Below are 15059 nucleotides of genomic sequence, written 5' to 3' on the forward strand. Positions count from 1 at the left end.
AGGCTATGTTTTAAAGTATAATGTCAAAACTGACTAAATTTAGACAATACAACATATGCACTATTTACACATTTTAGTTGCACCATTTAGTACAGGAAGTCAGTAGTATCAGGATGTCCTTACTAACAAAATGTAGCCAATACAATAATTACATTTTCTACAGTTTTCAATAATATGTTTTTAGTAGCAAGAATCAAGGTTGGAGTCTCATGGCAAGACAATGGGAGAGTGGTGAGGGGGAAAGATAAGACTGGACTTATGCCAGAAGATAGCCTTCTGCTTAAGAAAATAGAACTGATAGTATATGATGGATAATATTGTATACTTTGCTGTTAAGCAAGTTAGGATATTCTGCTGTGTTGAGCAAAAGTGCTGGGCAAGAGCCAGCTCTCCTAGCTTGGATGAGGGTCTTGGGAAATCCAAAGCCTGAGTGACCTCTGGTGGAGACCAGGAGTCTCACAGGCCTTTTTCTCAGATTACAAGGGGGCAGCAGTTATATTTTGATATCAAAACAATAGCTACTTCCACAAGTCAGACTTGTACTACCTACAGTTAAGAATCATGACTCCAGACTTAATGCCCACAACTCATCTGTTAGATCCCCTGTTCACTAGGGCTACAAGTGAAACCCCATTCATAATGACTTCCTGAGGAATCAAGAGACTGTCCCTCCCAGCCAAGGGTTTCTCTTCTTGGTTTATCTGAAAATGAGATACTGGGGGAACTTAGGGGAGAAGCCAAAGGTTACTCAGTGGTCAGGGTACAAGTAATAAACAGTAAATATTCACTGACATTAAAATACACTTCAGACCACTGAAAAGTAAATTAAAATAGAATCACAGTCAAAATATTATAATATCCCAATTGGTTACAAAAAGAAGTTATGTTTTTACCATAACGTTCCATCTGTGTTGACAATTTTATTTTTTCTCAACCTGTGGGTCTTGGATCAGATGCTCGGATCAGATGCTCGGGTCTGACTTGGCTGTTCTCCAAGCTGAAGAATCGAAGCTCCTTCCATCCTACCCATAATGCCTCATTCTTCCAGCTTACCTCAGACTGAATTTGCACAAACCATGTACATACGTATAAACTTAAGTTAAAACAAAAATGTGTCTATAAATATTTGGGCATCAAAGGTAAAGCACAGAAATCAGGAGCTCAAGCAGGAGCTGTGGTTCCTATAAACATATCCAACACGTCTTTCATAGCCATGGACAGGGGAAAGGAGGGAGAGGAGGTTGAGGAAGAATGAAATTACAACACAGATGGAATGTTACGGTAAGAACATAACTTCTTTATCTGATGTTGTCACTTTCATTCTTCAACAACCTGTTGGACAGAGTCCCCCAGCTATAATAACCTAGGATGGCCTCATGGAAGGATATTATGCAGCACTGCAGAGCCAAAGGCAGTTCTATTCCTGGAGATAATGTCGAACTTAGGGTTGCCACCTATCCATTTTTTTTCTGGAATATCCGTAAATCAATAGTCCGGAAAACACTGTACAAACTCCAGTGTTCTGCTTCAAAAAAGGAAACAGACTATTGTAGTTTGTTAAATCGACTGATTTACTATGCTTTGTTACAGAAAAGCATAGTAAACTGGCTGAAAATAGGTATCAGAAATGGAAAAAGGGGGCGTTCCCTGTCAGCTGATGTCATAGTGATGTCACAAAATGGGTAGAACGTGGACGAGATGGGAATGGGTGGGGTTACTGGTGATGTGAGGGGTGTGGCCTCAGTCCAGTTTTAGCCACAATGAAAGGTGGCAACCCTAGTCGAACTTATAGTGTGTAACAAAGGTATGGGAATTTGACCAAGTAGCAGCTGCATAGATGTCATCAATAGACACTCTTGACCAAAAAGCCTGAAAAGCTGCCATATACCTTGTAGAATGAGCCTTGATTTTGCTGGTAATGGCCTGTTCTTGGAAGAGAATACAAAGGAAATGCAATCTTTCAATCATTTAGCAAGAGCAATCTTGGTAACAGCTTGTCCTTTCCTCACATCTGAAAATGATACAAACAACTGCTCGGATTTTCTGCAGGATTTAATTCTGGCCAGATAAAAACATAATTGTCTATGAACATCCAGAAGGTGGAGTATGTACTCTCCTTTGTTTTGAAAATTGGGAAAGAAAACAGGAAGGTTAATTGGTTTATATTATTCTCTGAAGCCACTTTGGGCAAGAAAGATGGGGTGGTACGCAAAGTTACTCTATCTTTGTGAAAGATTAGATAAGGACATTTAGAAGAAAGGACTTGCAGCTCTGAAACCCTTCTTGCTGAGGTGATAGCCACCAGAAAAACTGTTTTCCATAAAAAAAAAAATCTACCTTTGCCACAGGTTCAAAAGGGGGATGGACTAGGGCTTGTAAAACCATGGTCAGAGCCCAACGAGGAGTGGGATCCTTGATCGGGGACAAAGTAAAAAAGTACCGCTCAGAAATGTTCTGCAAAATTTAGATGAAGCCAGGAATAATGAATCTTCTTCAATATGAAAATTAGAAATAGCTGCTAGCTGGACTTTTATGGTGGAGAAGATGGCTCCATTTTGGAAAAGGGAAGCCAAGAAATCCAGAACTTTTGAGATGGGGGCAGTAAAAGGATCTATTTGTCCCTGCTGGGCCCATAAGGAAAATCATTTCTGTTTGCTCTTGTAAATTTCCTTGGTAGAAGACTTATGAGTGAAAATCAAAATTTTTTGGACCGGGGATGAAAGCTTGGAATGACTTGTCATCATCGGAATTGGGGAAACCATGCAGCTAATTTCGGTCCTTGGAGATACGGGTGAGTATGCCCTGAGGGGTGAGACAGCAGATCTGGAACTGGTTCCAGAGTCACCATCAGGCAAATTAGATGAGAGCACAGAAAGGTGAACCAGACTAAACAAGGCCAGAAGGGAGCAATGAGAACAACTTTGCTCTTCAACCTGTACACTTTCTGTAGGAATTTGGAAATCAAGGGAACTGAAGAAAAAGTATAAAGTAGACCGGGGGGCCAAGCATGGACTACAGCATCCACTGGTGACTGTCCCTGAGGAGGGATCAGGGCAAAGAAACTGCTGCATTTGTTGTTGAAGGGGGACGCAAATAGATTACAGCAGGGTTGAATCCATTTCAAGAAACTCATATTTGCCCTTGAGTGACTTAGAGACAACGTGAGGCATCAAAAGAACTTGGCTGAGCCTGTCTGCCAGGATGTTGGTCTCCCCCGGAATGTTCATTGCAGTAAGAAAGCGGTTAGTAGAGACTGCCCATTACCACACCCTCATCGCTTCTCGACACAATGGGCAAAATCTGGTTCCTCTCTGTTTATCGATGTACCAGACTACTGACATAATGTCTGACTGTACCACAACTGTCCCTAGAAGAAGAAAGGTGTGAAGTGCTTGTACAGCTAGAATGACCGCTCTCATCTCTAGGATGCTGATATGTAATTTGGTCTCTTGAGGATTCCACATGCCTTGGATCATCCCACCCAATAAATGCCACCCCCCACCCCCACTGGGAAGCATCAGTGATCAGCATGGCTTTGGGAGAGGGAAGAACAAAGGGCCATCCCTGCATGACCTTTGAGGATTGAAGCCGCCAAAGAAGGGAGTCTCTGCATACCTATGATAGTTTGATCAGAAAGTGTAAAGGATGCCTGTGTAATGTGCACTGGACTGCTAGAGTCCATTGTAAGACTCTCATGTGTAGGCGTGCTGTGGGTAACAGAGTTATTATGGTTACCATCTAGCCTAAAGCCCTGAGCAACAGATTTGCTGTAGGAGCTGGAATAGCTAGAATCTGTTTGATATGTAGTCATAAATTTGTAATTTTGTCTGGCGTGAGGTAGGCCTGGGTTGATGTTGTGTTCAGACATGCTCCTATGAAGCCTATGTTCTATACTGGTTGCATCTGGGATTTCTATGTATTGATCATTATGCTGAGAGCAGGAGATAGTTGTAACAGATAATCCCTGGCTTGAACGAGTAGATGCCTGGTTGGAGGGGTTAGGAGCTAGTCGTCCAGATATGGAAACACATGGAATCCCTGCAGCCTGAGGTGCACTGTGATCATTGCTATGCATTTGGTGAACACCTTGGAGGCTGTTGTGAGAGTGAATGGAAGCGATCTGAACTGGTAATGGCTGGCTCCCATCCCAAAACAAAGGAACTGTCTGGAGCGCCTGTCCATTTTGATGTGGTAGTACACATCCTTCAGGTCTATACAGCGCATCCAGTCTTCCATTTTCAAAAGAGGTAGAACGGACTGGACAGTGATCATGCTGAATTTTGAATTCCTTACTGATTTGCTCAGGGATGTCAGGTTCAGGATCATCCTTAGGTCCTTTGTCTTTTCTGGTACTACAAAGAATCTTAAGTAAATGCCTGATCCTATCTGGTTGGGAAGGACCACCTGGATGACTCTTTTGCAGCAGTTTTGAAATTTCTTGAGCTGCCTTCCTCCTCTGATTGCGTGGAACATCGGGAAGGTGAGTCTTTGGTTTGGGGTTTTCCAAAAAGAGAATGAAGTATCTTCTGGATACGATTCTTAGCACCCACTAATCATTTGTGATGGCTGCAAAGACTTCTGGGTGTAAGGAAAAGTGCCCCCCAACTACCTCCACAGGAGGGCAGCAGGGCAATCATTCAGGAACCTGGAAGGGTCTGTCTGAGAAAGAATCTTGAGACCCTAAGTTCTCGGACCCCCTCTGATACTGGGGCAACGTCTCCCACTGTAACTGTTAGCCCCACTGCCTCTGGGGGAAAAGTCTTCCTGAGATTCCTGAAAAGGACCTTGATATTTCTTGAACCACAATTTTTCCCCCATGCTGGTTCCTGAAGAAGGACCTTTGTGGGGTAGAAAAATGGATTCCGATGGCAGACGAGGTCTTCCTATCTTTCTCTCTACAGCAGAGTGTGTCTCTGACTGCTGGGCTGAACAAAGATGATCTATCGAAGGGTGCATTGATGAATGATGAATGATGCCTGAAAGGTTCTGCAAAGTCACACAGCCGCATCCAGACCGGGCGCCTAATGGTAATGCCCGAACCGGCCACCCTAGAGACACCCTCTGCAGTGTGGGAAATCAACCTCATAGATACATTCAATATCAATTATAGAGTGGTCATTCTGGAAGAAATGTCTTCTGATCCTCAGCAGAGATGGACTCTGGGGTAGAGCTAGACAGTTATTTGAAGAGGTCCCTCTGTAGTCTAGTAAAATGGGGTAAGTAGTTTAACGCTGTTAAGGTGAAGGTGGCCAAAGCATAAACTCTTTTGCCAAATCTGTCCATAGCCCTAGACTCTCTGTTAGGGGGATGGACAGTGGAGCTTTGCTGAGACAGCTCCTTCTTAGTGGCTGCCACAACCACCATGACATCTAATGGAATCCCTTTTGTCCAATGTGTGCAATTTGTTGGTGCACTAAGAATGTTGTCAGCCCTCTTCAGTATGGGCTCCACAGTGTCCGGTTCCTTCCATACTCTGGCAGATACAAGGTCAGTAAGAGCATCTGCGAGGGGAGGGGGACATCCAGGATGTAGATGGGCCGGACCTGAAAGCTTCCAACAGCACTGTTTCCTCTGGGGTAGGGTTTTGGTTAGACCAACCACCTAATTGGTGGAGTATCTCTAGGATGTCCACAAAGGAGACATCCTCGGGTGGAGATCTTGGGGACCCCTCCCCTTCCACGAAATCAGTGTCAGTAGTGATGGATTCCTAGAGGGAATCCAGGTGCTTCTTTTTACACTGTCTCTTCTGAGGAACCTCCACAGTGGGATACTCTGGGGAGGTGTCTGAAGAAAAATGAGGTTCCACTAATGGGATGGGTTGGAGGCTTCTTAGGGCCAGCTGTCCTCATGGTACACGACAGGCCTCAGACACAGGATCTGTGGGGTTGGGGAGTGGTGCCGAAGGAGAAAGAACAGAGGCTCAACTAGGATAAGAGAGAACCCTCTCTACCAATTCAAAGGCAGAGGGACTCAGGGTACTCGAGAGTCATCCCTCTGGAGAAGAAGCTACTGGAACAGACAACCCCCAAGCACCCAAAACCCTCTGCTCCAAAGGGGAGTCGGCACCAAGCTGTCAAACATCTAGGCTCCAAGGGAAAGTGACAGCTCTGAAACCTTCGGAGTCAAAGTCAACCCCCTTGGACTCTACGTCAAGGCTATGGTTCTGAGACACGTTAGGCATTGATGCGGTCTGGGCCAAGAGCATCAGGGAGACCACTGGAGATGAAGTGATTACTACTGTCAGCTCTAACGACTTGGCTCTTAGAGCCAATTTACCCACAGGCTCCAAAACTGAAGGTTGGATCAGAGAAGGAGCTACAGGGTGAAAAGGGGAAAGCCTGCTCACAGATCCGGTAGGGGGAAGAGCTGACAATGCTCCCATCTAAATCTGTGCCTGAAGAAACTGCCTCATCAACCTATCCACGTCGTTCTTGGATAAACTACGAGAGGACCTCATGGAGGAAGTCACTGAAGGTGGTCTTGAAGGTTTTCTGGGAGACACCTCTCAGAAGGGAGAGCTCTGTGCCACCACACTTGGCTCCAAGCTGGCGAGTGCAGCCAGAGGCAGAGGAGAACAAGGTGGAGATGAGAGGGTCAGTTCCAAGGACTTCAGATCCGAGGACTTTGGCGCCTCTTTTATTGGCTCAGACACGGATGAAGAAGACCTGTCCAGGGAATGTTTCCTGGTTTCCTGGGTCTCCTTGTGCTTCCTGGAGGGGGGTTGAGACCCTGAAGTGGCAGCAACAGAAGAAGAGGATGAAGAAGGAAGCAAACCCTTGAGAATCAGCTTGTTTCTCCAATCCACTAGAGCATGTGCAGGGAAAGCCTCACAAACAGCACAACAGTTATGTAAATAAGCGGGCCCCAGATAGTACACGCACTCCCTGTGGGCATTGGATAACGGGATCTTGTGCACACAGGAAGTATATTTCTTAAACTCCAAAGGCTTGTCTGGCTTAGAATTGGGCTTTGGCTCTGCCATGACAAGCTAGATAACAGTTTTTGCTTCTTTTTTATATATATATATATATATATATATATATATATATATGGTTCTAGGTTACATACCCGACAGCTGCTTTCACCAACAACGGATTAGCGGGCGCCAGAAGATCGACATGCGGAAGACTGACGCTACGGATCAAAATGCTGACGCCAAGGATAGTGACTTGGAAAAAGGCTGTGTGAGTATGCGGTGGTGACGGACGTTAGGGTGCGAGTAAGGTAAGTGTGGATATTGACGGTCTGTAGGGATAGGGGTGGGTTTAGTGATTTAGGGTCAGTGCGCGGGTTAGGTAAATGTGCGGTAGTGATAGTGTTTGGGTTAGGGGCGGGTTAAGTGAGTTAGGGTTAGGGCGCGGGTTAGGTAATTGTGCAGTAGTAGTATTTTTTGGGTTGGGGCGGGTTAAGTGAGTTAGGGTTAGGGAGCGGGTTAGGTAAGTGTGCGGTAGTAGTATTTTTTGGGTTAGGGGTGGGTTAAGTGAGTTAGGGTTAGGGCGCGGGTTAGCTGAGTGTGCGATAGTGACGGACCTTAGGGTAAGGGTTTGGGTTAGGGTTGTAGATAGTTGTGTATGTGAGGTTTAGTGTGGGTTTGTGAGGATTTTGGTGTGCTTGTGTTCTGTGTGTGGTTTTTGGACAGGGGATGTGTTTTGTTAGTTGATTGTTGTTATTGTGGTGTGTGCAGCGTATGAGGTTTCGTGTTTGTGGACCATCGGTTATTTGTTTGTCGGGCATGTGAGGTTTCGTGTTTATGGTTTGTCGATTATGTGGTGTCGATGTTTGTGTTGTCGGTGAAAGCAGCTGTCGGTTATGTAACCTAGAACCATATATATATATATATATATATATAGAGAGAGAGAGAGAGAGGGTAGGAAGGAAGTTAGGATGGACAGAAAACCTGACTAACTAGTAATCAAGCAAAAGAACAAAACCAGCTAGCAACTCCCAGGTGCCTAAACTGGAGAAACAAACAAGCAAAGCAAAGAACAAAAAATAATAAGGCAGCCACGACAAAAATCCACTTTAATGCAGGATAAAAACAGAAACAAAGGATGAGCACTTTCGCTTGTTGCACGCTTCTTCAGATCCTAGCATGCTATTAATAATAAGTCACATTTACACAGCAAAACAGCCTACTATAAAACAACATATAGAAGAGTAAAAAGTAGAAACCTCTCCCTTTACAAGCTTTTAAATTTTAAGTTTACACACACACACACAGAACAGGTTTGATGCTGACATTAGTATTAATAGCTTGATGTCTGTGAGCCTGTAGTTTCAAAATCCAACGCAATTCCACTTATTCTAAATAGTTAATAACATCTCCACCCCTAACATTATCAAAGACATGCTGTAATACTCTGAAGATAAAACTATGATCTGGTAGCTCAATAATATATTTATCTAATGCATTCTTGATGTTTTGGGTTTTTATCTCATACAAATGCCTACTTACCCTATCCCTCAGTCTCACAGACATCCAGGTATTAATGCTAATGTTAGTATCAAACCTGTTCTGAGTGGGCATAAACTTAAAATTTAAAAGCTTGTAAAGGGTGTGGTTTCTACATTTTTCTCCTTTATATGCTATTTTATAATAGGCTGTTTTGTTGTATAAATGCAACTTATTATTAATAGCATATTAGGATCTGAAGAAGCGTTCAACACATGAAAGTGCTCATCCTCTGTTTCTGTTTTTATCCTGCATTAAAGTGGATTTTTGTTGTGGCTGCCTTACTGGTTTTTGTTCTTAACTAACTAGTAAAGAAACAAGAGAAAAAATGAGTCACAGTAGGAAATGGTGAGAAATAAGTTACAATCATTAAATAGACTTACAGTCTACGTTAGAATCACTTAGAAACACTGGAGGTGCTCTGGAGTGACAAAACTTCCAAGCTTACTCTATGAATATCAAACGAGACCTGAGGTAGGTTGGGGAATTAGGCAATATAGGTAGGATGGGAGGAGCTCAAGCTTTAATTCTTCAGCCTGAAGAATGGCGGAGTCGGATCTGAGCATTGGATCCAAGACCCACATGTTGAGAGAAAGAATGAAAGTGACAGCATCAGATCTGTATGTAAAAATGCAATATTTGAAGCTTACACTCGTCGTTGTTCCTCTTTAAAGGCAGAAATAGCCTTTTCAGTTTCTTCCATCATCTCTCTCAGTTTCTCAACAACTAGAATAAAGGAAAAAACATTATAACTAGTACACTACTAAATTTAATGATATGTGCCGCTATAGTAGTAACAGACTTCTGCTGAAAATAGGGAAAAAACATTATTAAGGAGCTTATTTTCAAGTATTTAATGACCACAAGTACAGAGGAAATATCCATATGCTTAGCTTTTCACAAAGATCACATTCCAAGAAAGACAAAATCCAAGTCCATGAATTCAAGTGAAATGTTTAATTGTTGCGCATAATTCCAGGAGTCACCAACAATCTCAATGTAGGTCTACTGCTTCTAACATTACAAACAAACCAATCTTTCTTTGAGGAAAAACAGTACATGGAAAATGGGATTTATATTTAATAGCAACTAGCTGGTAAAACCAAATTTTGTAATGCTGTATTTTTTCTTAGTAGAAGACTATAAAATAAAATTTTCCAACAAACCTTGTTGTACTACCACTAAATGTCAGTCTGGGTTTCTTTATAGTTGGATGAATATAAAGTGGATGAAGTTAAAACTTGGCTGTTACAAATCCTCCAAATCAAAATCCCTCCTTGGACTTCCAAAAGGCTTTTACTACCAACACAATTTCTAACTGTGCACCAGCAATGATTTAGTGTGTAGATTTATTTTCTTGGCCAATATCGGACACTGTATACAAGTAATTTATTGGGTATGGGACAAAGCCGCCTCATGGTGAATGCAGAGAGGCCTGCCCCCACCAAAGACACACTTTTTGTGGGCTTTCTTGAACTAAAGCTACAAATGGCTTGTTTCTTCCAGTTGAAGCTTCACAGAATTTAGAGCAGACAAAACACAGGGGAAGTAGCGTTCAGCTTAGTGTCACCTAGGCAACCACAATCAAGCTAAGTCATACGCTTGTCACCTTTACACTGTAAATGTAAGCATATATTGCCTTTAAACAGTAAATGTAATATCTGACCCCATATACATTTTTCTTAAATAAAAAAATGCAACAATTAAATTAAACACTTCCTGTTTATCATTTTCCCTACAAGCATATATAAACCAGAAACACCTACTTTTATGTACAGTTTTAATCACACTTTTTTTTCTCAACTGGCAATTACAGATCTTCTCGTTACATTTTCATGGTTCTAAGGTAAGGAAACCCTCTTTGTCCATCCAGGCTGTTAAACACCTAAGCCTCAGAATGTGAAAAACACAGGTCTTATAATTTTATATTTTACTGAAGAGTACATTAAACAGTTTACAAAGACTCCAACTAACATAATTTAGACTACCAATCCCCCAGTCTTTAATTTATCTATTTATTTTGCAGCTGTTGCATTTTACCCACTAACATCACCTTTGCCATACATTTCATTCTTTTCCCCACTTCTGTGTTGTGCTTTATGTCAGTTATGTCATTTTTCTATACATCCTTTGTCCCTTCTCTTTGCCTCCTACATCTTGTTTATTCTAACCATTCTTTTGCTACATTTAGAGCACCTTCCCTTCTTTCAAAATGTGGCTTTTTTTATATTTTCCAGTTTTCATTTTATCTCTCAGTCTTTTCATTCCATGTGCTAGCTGTAGCACTTTTCTTAAATATTACTGGATGAATCCCAGCCTACTGTAGTGTGCTAACAATATCAAAGGAGCCTAGTGCAAACAATTTTTTTCATGTGCCTACAGTGCTCATTAAGGGTCTTATAGGGAACAGACTCTTCTAAATCATGTGAACAGCTCCACATCTTATTTTTGACATTGCCTTCACTTTCCTCCTGCCACAGTCACTTCTGTTCTAACCCCCTTTTGTACAGCACCAGATTCCCTACAGGTAATTTAGACCAGTTGGAAAGGTTCTACATGCCTGAAACCAGTTGGTCAGAAATCATATTAGTATAGTCTAAAAGTTATTTTATTAGGAAAAGTGAAATTGTTGCTTGTGGATGACTACTGTGCACTTTAATGCATTTTCTCTAATGGGTGACAAGGCCCCCTACAAAAATGTTTCATTTGATGGCTGTGGGAGGGCTCTGTAAAGGAAATGCATTCTTCATCAGTTGTAACCGACCAATGCTTTTATAAATGATTGTGTGCTGATCATACATAGTGGAAGTGCCTAGCACTAAATGTGTACAACTCTATCTGCTGAAAAAACAAAGCTGCCAAAACTCTTAAACCTTTATCTCCTTTCCAGATTTCTTACTTTCTCAATCATTTATTTTGCACCCTAACTCCTAACAGCATACAGTATTTAACATCTGTGCACTCTCACTCCTTTGTTTTTCAGTTAACTGCCACACATTTGTACCAACATATGCTCATCCTCTTCCCATTCCTCTACTACTCTTTACTTCTTAATTCATCTCTTCATCTTACAGTCTCACAGGGCTTCAAAGTTGCATCACATTTCACCAGTCTTTTATTACAAACCACACTTCTTCATCTTCTCTGACACTATTATTCCATTGTTATCTTCATCCCTTATGTGGACAACCTTAATTAATCTTTCTACTTCTTGTTATTGTCACCCCTTCCATTTTAAATGCTTCACTCCATCCAATTCTGTTACAGGTCTCCAGATCTTTCATATCCTTGACAAGTTTATTCAAGTCTGTTTTAGATCTCCTTACTTACTTACCCTTTTGATATTATATCCTCCCTTCCCTTTCTGTGTTGGTCCTTTCTCTCTTCCTCATGCCAATCTTTCCTAATTCTAAAATAATGCCATCATCTTTAAAACCTCTGAAATTTCATGCTAAATTACATGTCATACTGTAACAAACTAAACCTAACACTGCCCAAATCTATTTTTCACTGGCACTGTTGTCTTGTTCCTCTTTTTATACTAAGTATCTAGATAGGCAACCATCAGCCACCACTTTATTCTTTGGTGTAACATACATTGTCCTTCCCTCTTTTTAAATTTTGAATCATATCAAAACTGCCCATTACTTCCATGGTCAAGTTTCATACAGCTGTGTCCACTTTTTTTCCTATATCAAACATAAAAAAAATTCCCCTTTGTCTTCTTTTTCTTGTATATTTAGAAGCACCTTCCAGTGATATGAAGATGATCTGCTTTTAGCAAAATCAATCTGATCTTCTATAATATCCTCCAAACATTATTCAAACTTCATAGGTTCATAGGCAGGTACTAGGCTATTGGCCCTAGGGCCTATATAAGCCTAGCCAAACAGTACCCTGGCTTTTGCCGCCCAAGAAAATTATCTTCCTGTGCCCCTGTCAAGCAGAACCACAGAAGTGATCCCCGGATTGAATTTCCTATCTCTCATCCAATCATCAAGATTTTTCTTGAAGAGTGCTAATGAGGAGCTTTGTTTGATATAGCTAGGTAGTTTGTTCCAGAGTATGGGAAGTCTCTGAGACAGGAATCTATCCCTCCAGTATGTTCTGTTTATTGTGGTGACAAGGTTTAGGTCCCTACAGCGTGTAGCTCGGAGGGATTGGGATTTCTTTACGTGGAGCATGTCCAACAGCTCTGGGTTTGATATAGCTTTGTATGTTAGGCAGAGATCGCCTCTGAGTAGGCGATATGCGACAGAGTAAAGATGGAGTTTTTTGAGACGGTCTGCGTACGGCATCTGTTTGAGGCCAGTAATCCTCTTTGTGAGGTATTTCTGTGGCCTTTCCAGTTGTTGTAGATGTCTTGTGAGGTACATACCAAAAGGGGCATTGTACTCTATAATGGGTCTAATGAGTGATGAGTAGTTGAGAACAATGATCGTATTTTTCTGGATGATAAACCTTTTGTGTTGAGGTGTGCCACACAGAAGGATTTCCTGACTACTGTGGCGATGTGATTATCAAAGGTGAGACTACTGTCCACCTGTGTCCCAAGGTCTCTTATCACACTTTTGGTGTTAAGTATACCACCGCCTATGTTGTAGTTCATGGGTACAGAGTTTTTACAAAAGGGGATGACAATGCACTTTTTGGCACTGAGCTTGAGGCCATGGCTTTCACACCAGGCATCTGTCTCAGTGAGGCCCTTTTGTAGGATGCCCACATCGTTGGGAGTTTCGATTATGGCTCCTAGTTTGCAGTCATCTGCGAACTTCGTTAGCCAAAGACCTTCTGTGTTAGCCTGTACTTCAGAGAAGTACATACCAAACAGGAGAGGACCAAGGACTGAACCCTGTGGTACTCCGCTTGTCACTGGTCTGAAGTCAGATTTGGAGTCTGCTACTTTCACAGTGTGGGTTCTGTCAGTGAGCCAGTTGGCAACCCATCTTGTGACATAGGGATTTATACCTAGTTTAGTGAGTTTATCTATAATTCCAGAGTGGGGGATGGTGTCAAAAGCCTTGGCAAGATGTAGATAGGCTGTGTGAACCACCTTACCCTCGTCTACAGCTTTGGTGACTGCTTCAAAGAAGTCTATCAGGTTCAGGAGACATGATCTGCCTTTTACAAACTCGAACTGCGTGGGGTTCAGAGTTTGGAGATTACCAATGTCTTTGTTTATAAGTTCCATGATGATACGTTCAATGGCCTTGCAGACCAGGCTCATCAGGCTAATGGGGCGGTAGTTCCCGGGGTCCATGGTGGCTCCCCCCTTGTGGAGTGGGATAACCGTCGCTGCGTGCCATTCAGTGGGCACAAAGCCTGAGGTGAGGCTAAGATTGAACATGGTACTTAGGTGGGGTGCCAGTTCGTTCTGTAATTCATGTAGAACGCAGCCTGGGATGTTGTCTGGTCCCATGGATGCTGTGTTCTTGGCTTTGGAGAGTGTGGTTTTTACCTGTGCAGCCATGATTACAGGAACTTTGCATTCTTCTGGTATAGAGATGGGCTCTTTAGGGGTGAGAGGGGGTAAAGTTAGCATTGACCCTATCTGCCAGGATGTTGGCAATATCAGTTGGGTCTGTATATTTAGTGCCATTGTGCTGTAACTCAGAGCAGATCTGAGTGTTACCACTGAGATTCTTGCCATAGCTATAGAATGCTTTTTGGCTGTCTTTAGAATCAGTGGCGATTTTGTTTTCGTAACTAGCTTTGGAGGATTTTATCAGGGATCACAGCTTTTTACTGAGGCTGACCAGAGAGCTCCTCCACTCATGGGATTTTACTCTCTTTTGCAACAGTTTCTTCCTTCTGTTGTACAGTTTGTTTATGGCAAGGGACCACCAGACTGGCTTCCTTTTTTGGAGGATAGCATCTTGGTTCTGTTTCGGATAGCACGATCCATGCACTCGTGTAAGTGCTTATAAAGTGCAATTGTGTAGGGTTCAGTAGTTTTAACTGTATTGTCCATCTGCATGGATGTCATGAAGTTCACCACTTCTGTCTTAAGCATGAAGTTGGCATTGGAGAAATTTTTTACCGTGGTTTCCTTAATGGGGGGTGGGGGCAGGATGTGGATATCTAGGGTAATTAGCTTATGGTCGAATAGGACCAATGAGGAATTGACTTCAGGTGTGGAACACCGGTCACTCATGTTGGTAATGACTAGATCTAGGATACTATTGCCCCTGGTGGGGGTGTGGATAAGTTGATCCAGGGCATTGGAGTTTATGAATTCCAGAAAGCGTTGAGCGAAGGAGTTGGTACATGAGTAGTTTTCCCGGTTAATGGTGGGGTAGTTGAAATCACCCATTATTAGGGTGTTTGGTTGAATCCTAATATTTTCCAGTATATCAAGAAAAGAGGAGTGGGAATCCTGGGGCATGGTGGGGGATCTGTAGCAAGCTACAATTTGGATTGTAGTTTTGCCCAGAGTTAGTTGCACTTCAATAACCTCGGCTGCATTATGCTGAGCAACTAGCCTGGAGGTGTGGATATCCTTAATGAATATGGACACACCTCTGCCTTTTGTGTTCCGGTCCAGGTTACATGGCCGAAAAGTGTGGTATGAGTTACAGCCTGGTAGTGCAGGGGTGCTCTCTGGAGC

General features: G+C 42.4%; 1 protein-coding gene across 1 annotated transcript in view; it reads right to left on the reverse strand.

The window, feature by feature from the left end:
- The window catches only part of CCDC112 (coiled-coil domain containing 112), a 1199833-nt gene that overhangs the window by 715135 nt on the left and 469639 nt on the right, over positions 1 to 15059 (reverse strand). The window contains exon 5 of the mRNA XM_044059045.1: positions 9103 to 9178. Within this exon, the coding sequence (XP_043914980.1) occupies positions 9103 to 9178 (76 nt within the window). The remainder of the gene's footprint in view (positions 1 to 9102; positions 9179 to 15059) is intronic.

Source organism: Protopterus annectens, chromosome 17.part0, assembly GCF_019279795.1.
Source record: "Protopterus annectens isolate FY-2018-M chromosome 17.part0, PAN1.0, whole genome shotgun sequence".
In the NCBI taxonomy this organism is placed as follows: Eukaryota; Metazoa; Chordata; order Ceratodontiformes; family Protopteridae; genus Protopterus; species Protopterus annectens.